General features: G+C 38.2%; 1 protein-coding gene across 2 annotated transcripts in view; it reads left to right on the plus strand.

Annotated features, from left to right (window-relative positions):
* Nucleotides 1-8,102, plus strand: part of Acyp2 (acylphosphatase 2) — a 137,061-nt gene extending 128,959 nt beyond the window's left edge. For both annotated transcript variants that reach the window (XM_074049713.1, XM_020159201.2), the window contains exon 4: nucleotides 7,460-8,102. In XM_074049713.1, the coding sequence (XP_073905814.1) occupies nucleotides 7,460-7,574 (115 nt within the window). In that variant the 3' untranslated portion in view covers nucleotides 7,575-8,102. The remainder of the gene's footprint in view (nucleotides 1-7,459) is intronic.
* The last annotated feature ends 6,206 nt before the right edge of the window (nucleotides 8,103-14,308 follow it).

A 14,308-nucleotide genomic window follows, 5' to 3' on the forward strand; every position in this document is an offset into this window, starting at 1 on the left:
TCTTTCCACCAGGTAAAATAGAAATAAGAGCACCTCTGTCGCAATGCTGATCTAGAAGCTATGGTGTGCAAGGGAGCTAGAGGTTATAATCACAGCCTTACTCTTATGCACATTCACGTGAGTGTGTGTATCTCTAAATTCTCATTAGAACCAGGATTAACACCTGGCAGGTTCCCTAATTTGTTGAGTAAAATTTTTGATACGTTCTGCCTTCTCTACTCCCATATTCTTTAATTCCTGGCTGAGTCTCAGAATCCTGGGCATAGCCATGCCTGGGCAGCTCTTCCAGGCTTTCTCACTCAACTGAGGAGGTTGAATGAGGTGCCATATCTCACCACTGAGACGGACCTCTGTCAAGACCAAGAGGTTGTACTAGTGGAACTGCACCTCCAGGGGGCACAGCTTGAGAAACAGGCTGTCCTCCATCTTTGGCAAGGCAGGGCATACTCACACTGTAATAACAGCTAATAAAGGTCTAGTATGTGGCAGGTGGTACATTAGGTGACTTACAAACTTTCCGAGTATTTAAACAGTGAGGGGTTTGTTTCATGTGAGATAAAGTCAGAGTGAAATGGCCATGTTCAGGGTTCCTTTCTGTATGTGGATGGTGTCGAACCCTAGAAATACCCTCCTCCCATGAATGGAAGCTGCAGACCTGAAGAGGGCACTCAGGTGACAGAGGCTCATTCTTTCAATACATAGGTAGTGAGTGAGTACCCATGATCACCAGGCATCGTGAGATCACTAGATGCTGGTGTTCTGCTAGCACTTTCAATAACTCTGTGAAGACAGTACTTGCATCCTCATTTTAAAGATGAGGAATCTGCTCCCAGGTTAATTATGGATGTCCTGGGGTTCCCTGGATAATCACCTGACACCTATTTTAGACATCATATCGAAATATCATTAACATGTTTGCTTTGATAATAAAGAAGTCTGGTATTATTTGTTCAAATGTAAGTGAATCAGGAAACTTGTTAAAGAAAGGAGAATAGCACAAATGGTATGTGCTAGCTTTCCATTATTAATGCTAGCTTAAAAGCTTGAAATGGGCAAGCAACTCAATCGTTTCCAACATGCACCACATTAGCTTTTAATTCATTAGCTGCCTTCTCCTGCTGTCTGCTCTGGTGGATGTTTTATATGGCGCTGCAAAGATAGCTGAAAGGATTATTTCCCCTCACTTTAGTCCCAGGAAAGAGAGCTGCTATGAATTATTGATAGTGTTGGCTTTCTAGTGCTTTAATTTCACCTCTTTGTTTCAGACAAGGATATTAAATGGATTTTTTAAAATATCACCCCAGAAGTTTATTCCATTCTGCAGGAAATACTGACTGCCATGAATTGCAGAAAAAACAATGCTGTGTTGACTTCTACGTACGATGGATTCTGCATTCACTCCACTCCCTCATATCCTTGCTCGGTGGTTGGTCACTGGTGTGGGTTTCAAACTGAGCTCCTGGAGTCCTTGGAGACCCTCCCCACAGAGGTGCTGGAGTTGTAGCTAGAGGAAACAGGGCTGTGGTGGAAGGCTGTCTACACACACAGCCACTGCCTTGCTTCAGAGAACTTCACTTACTCTGCTATACGCATTATGATTTTATGTAAGATTATGCCGGGAGAAAAGAGTCTTCTCTTAAAATCGTGAAGATCCTGAACTAGTGCAGTAAATACAACAGTAAATCCTTGAGATGCTAAGAAAAATGTCTGAGGACTTTCACACAGCCCATCAGAGCATGTGCAAGCATTCTGCACGCACTAGACTTGACAGAAGCTGGCACCAAGTCAAGTGACTGGGCTTGTAGGACAGACTTGGTCCTCCTGTGGCTTTGGAAGAATCACTCTGAACACGCAGAAAATCCAGATACCATGTTCATTCCTATCATTGATAACTCACAATCACAAGAAATGCAGGGAAATTTGGGAGCCTGACAAAATAAATGAACTAATTCCATGGACAACTTGCTTACGTGCTTATAGTCAGATCCATAGGCCTCAGGCATCTTTTGAAAGGACAGATGGACTCATTCATTACTTGTGTTATTTCACAGGGGATGACCACAAGTAAAGCATTTGATCATCTTTTATAAGAAGAGCAAAAAATTTAACTTTCAAAGCTTATTTAAAAAGTGAGGGGCTTGTTTCATGTGAGGTAAAGTCAAAGTGAAGTGGCTGGGCTCAGAGTTCCTTTCTGCATGCAGAAGGTGGAGGATCCTAGAAATATCCCCCTCCCATGCATGGAAGCTATAGACCTGAAGAGGGCACTCAGGTGACAAAGGCTTATTTTTTCAATATGATATGCTGAGTGCCCATGACTACAGGCATCGTGCTAGGTGCTTGGGAGCTAATGGTAAGACTGTGCCTTCCTAGAAATTGCGTTCTTCCATGGCATTGGCACACAATGAACACATAAACAATTGCATAAACAGCAATTTACAGATATGATCCTTACCATGATGCACACAACAGAGAGGAGGTGGGGCCCTTTTCACACAGAGGCAGGCAAAGAAAGGCCCCTGGGAAGGCAGGAACCTAAGTGCATTTTAGAAGGCCACAGCTGGCCTCTTCGCTGGCTGCCAGGCCCATAAACATGTGGCATTTACTTGTAGTTGATGGCTAAATATGTACCATCTGCCGCAAAGAATTACAGAGAATGTTATGGAAGCCTTGAGGGGAATGATGTTGGTGACTGCCTGAATAGGAACAAAAAGATACAGCAGCTAGTTTATTAAACAAATAGATATTTCTATTTCTTTGGTCATGTAACATTTATCAGCCCTGTTTGATTTATTTATTTATAATGCAAAAATGGCCTGAAGAATATTAACGTAATACATGCAAGATCATTGGCCTTTGCCCATCCATGAAAGATTCTTTTCAGAAGTGTGCATAATACTCATCAAACGTATGAGAAATGCATCCACAATGAAATCGCTTCTTACATTGTTACATTGTAATTGTTAAAAGCAATATGATTTCAGTAAAGGGATAAGATAAACTTTACAAAAATTAGTTTCATTTTTAAATCTGTATGTGCAATATTTAAAATACACTGAAGGGAGACACATGGCTATCAAATAACTCTGTCAACAGACTTTTCCAATTTATGTCCTCATTCTTTCATTTTTACTAGTTGAAACTTCTTTTTTTAAGCCTATCAATGGATCATATTTCTTAAACAGAAATACCTGAAAGACATTCATACGTGAACAGATTCAGACTTACAGCAAATATTAGGCTTCAGTTTCTTTCAAGCATATATAATTCATCCAACCATCCATTCAGTATTTATTATGAGTCTACTAAACTAATGGGTAAAATAGGGACCATAGCAATGCAGTGTGGTTTTTCTGGCCCCTTGTCTGGGTGAACACTGTTCAGGATTCTTTCTTTATTCATGGTATCTGTAGCAATTCTCTAAAAGGCTAGTTACTAGGAAAATGTGTCTAAAGACTCTAATATAAAGAATAATTTGAAATTATTCAGTCAATGTTATAAAACTCACAGAATTCAGAAAACTACACAGAATGGTTCCTAGATAAACCATAAGAACTGCCTCCAAAATAAATAAAACTATTATACTACCAACAAAGCTTAGTAAGGCACTTGATTACAGTTTGAGATCACTGGTTTCCCTATACACTACTTTTAAATCACAATGACTGAAGAAGTTTTGTTCAAGATAGCAGGAAAAATAGAACATAACTAAGTATGAATTTATCAAGAAATATACAGGACCTGTATAAACTACAAAATTTTAGTGAGAAACTTAAAGACTCAAAAAAGTGAAAAAAGGTTTTCTGTTAATGACAAAATTAAATGTTAGAATGTCAGTTTTCCCTCAATTATTTTTAGATTTAAAAGGGAATATGAAAGGATTTGATAAAATTACACTAAAATCCAGTAGGCTATATGAGAAACATAAGGATTTAAAACAGAAGACTAATGAGGTAGGGGTGTAGGGACTACTAAAAATGAAATATATTTTGAAGCTACAACATAGTTTGGTACTGGTTTAGTGAATTGATTAATTGGTACTGTTTGATTATGTGGTTCTCTTTTATACTAAAGGTGTGTGTATGTGTGTGTGTGTGTGCGTGTGTGTGTGTGCATCATGGGATCAGATATACATCCATATTATACATTTGTGTGAACTTTTGTGACTAGTTCTTTGTTGCTAAGAAAAACTCAGTTCTGCCATCTTCAGACCTGACCACAACCTGTCAAGGGCTGACTGCAATAGAATCACGTGAAAAGTGAGGTCTCAGGTTTGAGACAGGTAACCAGAGTATTCCTAGCAGGTTGGACAAGGTGGTTCCTCAACAGGACTGGCATGTGTGGAGCCATGACACAATAGCTGGCACCTACCTACCATACTCACTGTGTAAGCAGAGGAGAGCTTTCCAACACCATGATCACACCGTTCCTGTCCACAGAGTAGATGCCTTCCTGGCCATGTGCTTAGCCAGTAAAGAAGTTCTTGATGGTGCTGAGGATCAGGAACAGACAGGTAGTCAAGTCTCTCAAATAGTTCAATACATTGAGTTACCAGCTCAGGTGGATTAGTCATTGCAGTTCCCATAGTCCTAGTGTCAGATTCACTGCTTCCAATTCCTGTCTTCTCATTCTCTCTTGAGCCCATTCAAATATGGCTTTCATTTTACAAAAAATTGTTCTTGTCAAGGTCACTAGTGACGGCCACATTTCTAAACACAACAGCAATTCTCAGTTCTCACTTCACTTGACCCGCCAGCAACATTGACCTGGTCGATTTCTCATTGCTCCCTGGGGGCTTCGTTTGGCTCCCAGGATACTACACTCCCCCAGTTTTTCTTAGACCTCAGGGGATGCTTCTCCTCCTGTGCTGGTTCTTTCTCAGCCCCACAGCTTAACATTAGAGTATCCTGTGCGCAGTCATGGGCCTCCTTTCTATCAATGCTCATTTTCTTGATGATTCCAGCAATCTTATAGTTTCTAATACTGGTCTGTTTGCAGACAAATTTTGAATTTTATTTCCTCTAGCAAAACTCATAGATCCAACTGCCTACTCAACATCTCATTTAGATGTCTAACAGACTTCTCAAACTTAACATTCCCAAATGGAACTTCAGATCTTACCCCAGAATCTGCTCCTTCAGTCTCTTCATCTCAGTAAATGACAACCCCATCCAACTAGATACTCAAACCAAATATTCTGCTGACATCCTTCACGCCTCTCCTTTCCTCACACCCACAGCCAGTCTGTCAGCAAATCTACTTACTGTACCTCCACAGTACCTTTCAGAATGCGACCACTTCTTACTACCACCGCTGCTACCAACCTGAGCAAGTCACTTAATTCTTATGTTCTCTCTTTCTTCACCTGGGAGTAATAATAGTCGGTGACTTACAGGGTTCATGTATGGAGAAAAGAAAATAATACATGTAAAGAACTTAGCATAGTGCCAAGTTAGTGCTCATTAATGTTAGCTTTCATTGTTATTTCTAGCTTTTGTTTCTACAGGGTTTCAAGATTTGGTGAGCAAAATTGAAGCTACCAACTCTTTTTTTCATAAAAACTAATTTTATTCTTAAACACAAGAATTTTCATTTTTAAGATTTCAACTAAACAAGTAAAAGAAAATGAAATGTGCTACTGTATTGATGATTTAGTTTCTGAAAAAGAAGAAAAGTCAAAATTAACCTCACCCAGTGAAACAGTCACAAATAACAATTTTTTTTAAAAAAAGGTGAAAAAGCACAAAAGCAAGTTGAATCATTAGAATTCTTCTCTAGCCTAAGAGTTAATCAGGAAACTTTGGCCCAGAAAAAAATTTTTTTTAATTATTAGCATATAATAGTTGTTCAGGGGAATACATTGTGATATTTACATATGTACTTACATCATATCTTAGTTAGTTACCCCCTCCATTGTTCTCCCTCTTTCTCTCTCCCCCCTTCTTAGAACAATTTCAACAGGTTTCACTCTTCTATTTTCATATATGGATACAAAATACATCCACTATATGCACCCTCGTTCCCCCAATCTTTGTGCCCACTGGTACCCACCCCCAGAAAAGACCTATTTTACCCTCCTGCCCTTAATTTTTCAAAAAGTGTATATTGATAGTCTAAGTGAGTTTTGCCTTGGTACTTTAGGATTTAATCAAAATAGCACCCCCTTCCGTTACTTACTCATTCTCTATCACCATGCTTTCCTAATATTCAACAACTTACAGTAAAGTACATCAAACTATATTCATATACAGATGGGTTGTCTCAATATTCAGAAAAATATTTTTAATCCATGATTATATGAGATCGTATTGCATGGCCGGTTACAGTAGTAGCTTCATGACCTAAAATAATTTTGGGATTATGAGGGAACTCATAAGATGTTTCTACACCAGCAGCTGTATTAATAGCCATCAATTCTATAAAGCAGCCACATATTATTAACATGGAGTGTCACTAACTCTGTCAATCCAACTACTTATTAATAGGTAGGGAAATTCTGGAAATCTCTCAACAGTATTATCTGAGGTGTCAACAGTACATAGAATAGGTCTGAATTACAGAGGAAGCATCTCAAGTCAATACTCACATGCATAAATTAAACACATGGATATGGCCAATAAGTTAGTCTCAACTACTGCTTAAGTAACCAGAAAAAATGTTGTCAGAGCAATTAACTTATTCTTTAATGCAATAACTTTGCTAACATATATGGTAAGAATAGTATTTGTTAGCTAAGAAAAAAATGTGCATCTGATTTTATTTAAATTTTTGGAAAATCATATTTAATTTTTCAGTAATATTCTCTTTCTCTCCCTCTCTCTTTGAGTGTGTGTGTGTGTATGTGTGTGTGTTTGTGTGTGCAGCTGCACACACATGTGTGTAGGAAGTCTCTCTAGAAGGAGACAGACAGAAAGTTCAAATGTTTGAACTTCAGGAAGCTGAGAGTAAGGAAGATGTTAATTTATGCAGATTGATTTTTACATAGGTCAAATCCTGAGGATAATTATTCAGAATCAGTTTTAGTCTGGTTGTGTATAGTGTACATAAATATATACACACACACACACATCTCTGTGTGTGCTTACACTCACACACCTAGTGAGAAAAAAATGCCGAGTTCTTTTTATTTTTGATCTCTTTGTAAAAATATTTTGGTTCTTTTGAGTGTAAGTAACAGGTAATAATAACCTTGGAATGTTTTAAGAGCCTAATATGAAATAATTTAGGAACTGACTTACTTAATTCATTATTAGCTTTTCTCCACATTTAATTACATATTATATTTTGTGGTATTTTTAGGATGATACACAAATGTAAACAAATTTACATATCACATTATATGCAAAAATTAGTTTGTAAATGTGAACTCATAGTAATTCCTGTTGTGAGATCATTTTCATTGATCCACATATACTTTATATGCTAATTTCTATTTGTTTGTTTTTTTGTTTTTTTTTTGTAGGAAATCCTGGCTGAGCAAGGTTGGGAGTCCTAGTTCTCGCATCGACCGCACGGAGTTTTCAAATGAAAAAACTATCTCTAAACTGGAATACTCTAATTTTAGTGTTCGGTACTAAAATAAAAGTTGTAATGCTTACATTCAACCATAGACACCATATAGTCTAAAGTCTAGATTCAAGAATAATAGTAACAGTAGGATTTTAAAAAGGGAACTTTCTGTTCTGAAAGCTATAAAATTATATGTTACTAAAAATGTCTGATACTGAAATAATTTTACTCAACTATGTTTTTAGCAAGCAAAAAATAATATATAAGATTTTAAAAAGCCATTACAAAAATTTAATGTGACCATTCAAGCTAAACTTGTCCATAGACTCTTTAATTTCAGTGAACATTACAGCATACATGTTAATTGGATAGACATAAAGTAATAAATTAACCATCTAAAAATTATTTTTAGGTTCTGTTGTCTCTAGTGAATTCTGATGCCTTCTGAATAGTAATTTGCTGTTAAATTGGGTAATCTGGTATCGAAATCTTTAAAAGAAACAGTGATTAAAATGAACGTATGTGATGATCAATGTAACCATAAATAAGAGCAATTTCTTGAATTGTGGTTAAATATAAACTTGATTCAATACTGAGTTGGGGTTACTTACTGCCTTTTTTGAACTATATTGTTGTACAAGATGGATCTTCAGACTTGGTGACAAGCCTCACAATTTCATTATCACAAGCAGCAAGATGTTTATCAACTACCCATAGTGGATAACTTATATCTGCAAAGGTTATAAGTCATACCATACTGTCCCCTAAACTCGTACTTCAAATGCAAATGATAATTGAACAACAGAATATTTTAAGAAGATTCAGTTCTGTGGTGTAGAATTATTATATTCAATAAAGAAGACCTTTCATGGAAAAAACTGAGGAATTTCAAATGTTGTAGGTATGTACTTGCATATATTCTTCAATGATTTCCAAATTTTTATAACAATGGAACCCTTCATTAAAACTAAAATTTAGCCAGGTTTAATGGTGCATGCCTGCAATCTCAGCTGCACAAGAGGCAGAGGGAAGTCATGGTTCCAAGCCAGTCCGGACAAAGTTAGCAAGACCCTATCTTAAAAGCAGACTAACAAAGCCAAAGGACTGGGAGCATGGCTTAAGTGGTAGAGCATTTGCCTAGCAAGCATGAGGCCATGAGTTCAATCCCCATTCCCACATGGAATTGAATACATAAAACAAGCTTAAAAAATTACAGCTGTTATCATTGAAATGGAACCCTGTGCACTTGGTCTCTCGTTCCTTCTTTCTTGGTCTTTTTTGAATCCTTTGGAAGTACAGGTGGAACGCTACCATTCTATCTATGGAGTAAATGTCTACTGCCATTTCCAAGGCATGGAGACAGAACCCGGGCCTGCCCCGCACACCTGCTGCAGGGTAAGAATTGAGAGAAGGAGATAAAGGGCAGGCCCAGTTTGTTAGTTTGGAAACTTAATTCCACAGATGCTGATAATATACATATCGTGTGTGTGTGTGTGTGTGTGTGTGTGTGTGTGTGTGTGAGACACAATACAATATTACTGAGTGACTTTCCAAATATACCTAAAATAAAGGAATAAAGATCATTTCTATTGTTTTTTTATTTCTATTGTTTAATACTATCATCATGTTAAGTAGTACATATGCATGTATTGACTATTAATTATATAGAAGAATCTATTGAGATATTCATCTGAATTTTGCTCTCCTATTTCCTCACTTCAGGTTAAAGAAAGTAGACAAATCTTTGTGCTCCTTACCTCAGGGAGGGTTTTTGTTCCATATACCCCTGCAGATAGCTTGTCTTCCAAGGTTTCATTTTTAAAGGGGCATTTTATGCCATTGGTTGAGGAGAAAGATAAAACACTGATCCATTAGCAGGTAAAAGAGAAGCAGACATGGTGAGAGCCAAGGGGACAAGGAAATCACTCAGAATGTTGGATAGGGACCAAAGGCTTTGCCTTTCCCAAGTCGTGGAGACCTGCACCTTTCTCCCAGCAGCACATCTGGGGGTGGATAACTGACAGCAGCAAGGCTCAGGGGCTCCTAGCTCTACCAGGATCACTCCCCAAAAGTGCTGCAAAGCATGCTATCAGAAACCATGGTGGCCTGGACAGAAGTCACAGTATCCTGTAGGCACTGGAGACCAGAGAAGCCTTTTCTGAAAAGAAAAGTTCCCTTTGTTCATAACTAGAGCAAAGTGGACTGGAGGTGTAGATCAAATTGTAGAGTGCCTGCTTCACAAGCACAAAGCCTTGAGTTCAAACCCCACTCCTACCAAAAAAAAAAGGGAAAAGAAAAATTAAACAAAAGAGAGAGAGATACCTAATTAAGTGATTGGGGTCTCAACACTGTATATAGCCACATGCCCCTTAAGAAGTTACCCAAATCCCAAGAATTATGATTTATAAAAGCTTATTAATTCTTATTTTCCTAGTTATATAAAAGTGCCCATCTTTCTAAAAGCTAATGCAACAAGTAAACTCAATAAGATCTTCTTGGAAAAAAGGAAAGTACAAAAGACAGACTCTCACCCAGCAGGACACTTAGAAGGGTCAGGCGTATGGGAGAAAGATGAGGTGTTTCTCTTAGGAGGATACAGGCTTTTGAGCCTGAGAAGAAGCCATCTGTGTTTCACCTGAGAATGGCATTGCTAAGTCAGTAGAGGCTCTTATGGATGAAGGAATCTGTATGAACAAAGGGAGCTCACAGGTGTGGATGAACTCAATCAACAATGCACATTAGTTTGACTTTGCTTGCAGTTCACCATTTCTGTGAGTAAGAAAATTATTTTTTGAGTGAGATAGGGAGGCCTCACTGTTGTTCAAGCTGGTCTCAAACTTCTGGGCTCCAGTGACCCTCCTGCCTCAGCTTCCCAACAATAGCTGGGACTGCAGCTATTACCACACTGCACTTGGCAATGACTAGTGTTTTCAACTCTGTCTTATGAAGGAATTTTTCCTAAGCATGTATCTTTAAATTCTTAGAGGCAATGGAAAAACAGAATTCCCTTCCAAAAAATTAGCTTGTTTTTGAAAGCATGTAGGCCACAAATACAGTTTATACAGTAAGAGTATATCTTTGGTATAGATATCAAAGACTGTTCTGTCTTTGGTTACAAGAAAGAATTTTCATGTCTGGAGCTAATTTTAAGAACTAAACACAGGCAGTATGGTAGAGGGGGCTCAGCTTGAGGAATCAGAAGGCCTGAGTTCTGGGCCAGCCCATCCATTAATTTGCAATGCTCCTTGGGATCATTGACTGCAAAGTCAAAAGGTTAGACTAAGTCCAGAGTTTTTACAGGATTCCAGTGAGCCAGAGGACTCCTGGGGCCTTGTGCATGCTAGGCAAGCACTCCACCACTGAGCTATCCCCCTGGCCCTCAAGTCTAACAATGATGTTAAAGTTTAGAATCAAAAAGTCTAGTTACTGTATGATTTCATTAGCACATTTTTCTATAGGAAGTAGGTTGGTTTTCTCTTTTCGAGAGAACCTGACTTTATGCTTTCTTCCCTGCTGGAAATATCAGAATACATTTTTGGTTGGATGACTGTGATACTTCTTTCACTCTCAAAGTACACTTTTCTTTAACTAGTTTAATTTTTCCATTTTGCATGAGGATTCTGTAAGTAGCTGTGGGTCTAATCCTCTACTACAGCTGCTTCTTCTTCCTCCTTCCTTCTTCCTCTTCCTTCATCCTTCCTCCTCCTCCTCCTCCTCCTCCTTCTTCCCCTTCTTCTTCCTATTCCTCCTTCTCTTCCTCTTCTTCCTCCTCTTCCTCCTTCTGTCTCAGTCTCCCTTCTCATATTTTTTTACTATTAGATATGTGGAAAAAGAGTTTGAAAATGCAGTAGATTCATTGCATCTGAAATGGAGTTTCTATTCCAAAACTGTTCTAAAGAGCAAGGATCATAGTCATTTTCCACTGTAAACATCAAGACAGAATCCATACCAAATTCAGTGGACTTTAATCTAGATTAAGAACATGCCTGCAAAGAAAGAGATTGAGGAAGACTATAGAAAGTGGAGAGATCTCCCATGCTCATGGGTTGGTAGAATCAACATAGTAAAAATGTCTATACTCCCAAAAGTAATCTACATGTTTAATGCAATTCCCATCAAAATTCCAATGACATTCATTAAAGAGATTGAAAAATCTACTGTTAAATTTATATGGAAACACAAGAGGCCATGAATAGCCAAGGCAATACTCAGTCAAAAGAACAATGCAGGAGGTATCACAATACCTGACTTCAAACTATATTACAAAGCAATAACAATAAAAACAGCATGGTACTGGCACAAAAACAGACATGAAGACTAGTGGAACAGAATAGAGGATCCAGATATGAAGCCACACAACTATAAGCAACTTATCTTTGATAAAGGAGCTAAAAATAAATGATGGAGAAATAGCAGCCTCTTCAACGAAAACTGCTGGGAAAACTGGTTAGCAGTCTGCAAAAAACTGAAACTAGATCCATGTATATCACCCTATACCAAGATTAACTCAAAATGGATCAAGGATCTTAATATCAGACCCCAAACTCTTAAGTTGATACAAGAAAGAGTAGGAAATACTCTGAAGTTAGTAGGTATAGGTAAGAACTTTCTCAATGAAACCCCAGCAGCACAGCAACTAAGAGATAGCATAGATAAAGGGGACCTCATAAAACTAAAAAGCTTCTGTTCATCAAAAGAAATGGTCTCTAAACTGAAGAGAACACCCACAGAGTGGGAGAAAATATTTGCCAGCTATACATCAGACAAAGGACTGATAACCAGAATATACAGGGAACTTAAAAAACTAAATTCTCCCAAAACTAATGAACCAATAAAGAAATGGGCATGTGAACTAAACAGAACTTTCTCAAAAGAAGAAATTCAAATGGCCAGAAAACACATGAAAAAATGCTCACCATCTCTAGCAATAAAGGAAATGCAAATTAAAACCACACTAAGATTCCACCTCACCCCTGTTAGAATAGCCATCATCAGCAACACCACCACCAACAGGTGTTGGCGAGGATGCGGGGAAAAAGGAACCCTCTTACACTGTTGGTGGGAATGTAGACTAGTACAACCACTCTGGAAAAAAATTTGGAGGCTACTTAAAAAGCTGGACATCGATCTACCATTTGATCCAGCAATACCACTCTTGGGGATATACCCAAATGACTGTTACTCCAGAGGCACCTGCACATCCATGTTTATTGTGGCACTATTCACAATAGCCAAGTTATGGAAACAGCCAAGATGCCCCAGCACTGACGAATGGATTAAGAAAATGTGGTATCTAGACACAATGGAATTTTATGCAGCCATGAAGAAGAATGAAATGTTTTCATTCACTGGTAAATGGATGGAATTGGAGAACATCATTCTGAGTGAGGTTAGCCTGGCCCAAAAGACCAAAAATCGTATGTTCTCCCTCATATGTGGACATTAGATCAAGGGCAAACACAACAAGGGGATTGGACTATGAGCACATGATAAAAGCGAGAGCACACAAGGGAGGGGTGAGGATAGGTAAGACACCTAAAAAACTAGCTAGCATTTGTTGCCCTTAACGCAGAGAAACTAAAGCAGATACCTTAAAGCAACTGAGGCCAATAGGAAAAGGGGAACAGGTACCAGAGAAAAGGTTAGATCAAAAAGAATTAACCTAGAAGGTAACGCACACACACAGGAAATCAATGTGAGTCAATGCCCTGTATAGCTATCCTTATCTCAACCAGCAAAAACCCTTGTTCCTTCCTATTATTGCTTACACTCTCTCTACAACAAAATTAGAAATAAGGACAAAATAGTTTCTGCTGGGTATTGAGGGGAAGGGAGAGGGAGGGAGCGGAGTGGGTGGTAAGGGAGGGGGTGGGGTCAGGGGGGAGAAATGAACCAAGCCTTGTATGCACATATGAATAATAAAAGAAAAATGAAAAAAAAAAAAAAAAAGAACATGCCTGCAGGCTGGGGCGTAGCTCAAGTGGTAGAACACCTGTCTAGCAAGCACAAAAGCATGAGGCCTTGAGTTAAAAACCCAGTACTGGAAAAAAAAATGCCTTCAGTGATTAACCAGCAAGTTGGTACAAAGTGAGTATAATGTGTCTGTTATTTTTGAGATGTAGTATTTTCATCAACTAGGAAAAAATGGAGCAGGAATCTTTTTACTCCTTAGGGATGATTTTCTGAGGAAGCAACAGAAGAATCAACTTTTCTGTCTCTTTGTCCATTGACTTAAATAACCTAACTCCCAAGTCACAGCACACAGAAAAGAGGACACAGGAAGCAGCATAACGAATAGTCCCTTTACTTAAACTATGGAAGCAAAGACCGTCAAGGGCAAAGCATAGTAGAAATTGTATTGGAGGATGCCAGCACTAATAACAAAATCATAAGCCAAAGCAAGGCAGAGATTGTCATGAGACAAGGACAATGATTACATCTGAGCTAGAAGAAATGAGTTGTGGTCCAGGCCAAACACACCAAGACCCCTAACTAGCTGGGGATCTTAACGTTTTCTTCATCCAAGTACTAGCTTCATTAAGTGTTTACTTTATACTTACTTAAACTGTAAAGTATTTTACATATCCTTTCATGTGTGTGAGATATTTCATAATTTAAAAAAATCTAACACTCCTAGAAATCTCATAACAAAGTAACAACAAAATACTGGGTTAGGACAGATCAACCATTCTGAAAGTTTAGACTTGAGAGGAATATACTTGTCTATTGGCAAATACCAGTGAATAAACAAACTCTCATCATTAAAAAATGACCATACAGGAAACAAAAACCAGCATTACAA

This window comes from Castor canadensis, chromosome 12 (assembly GCF_047511655.1).
Source record: "Castor canadensis chromosome 12, mCasCan1.hap1v2, whole genome shotgun sequence".
In the NCBI taxonomy this organism is placed as follows: Eukaryota; Metazoa; Chordata; class Mammalia; order Rodentia; family Castoridae; genus Castor; species Castor canadensis.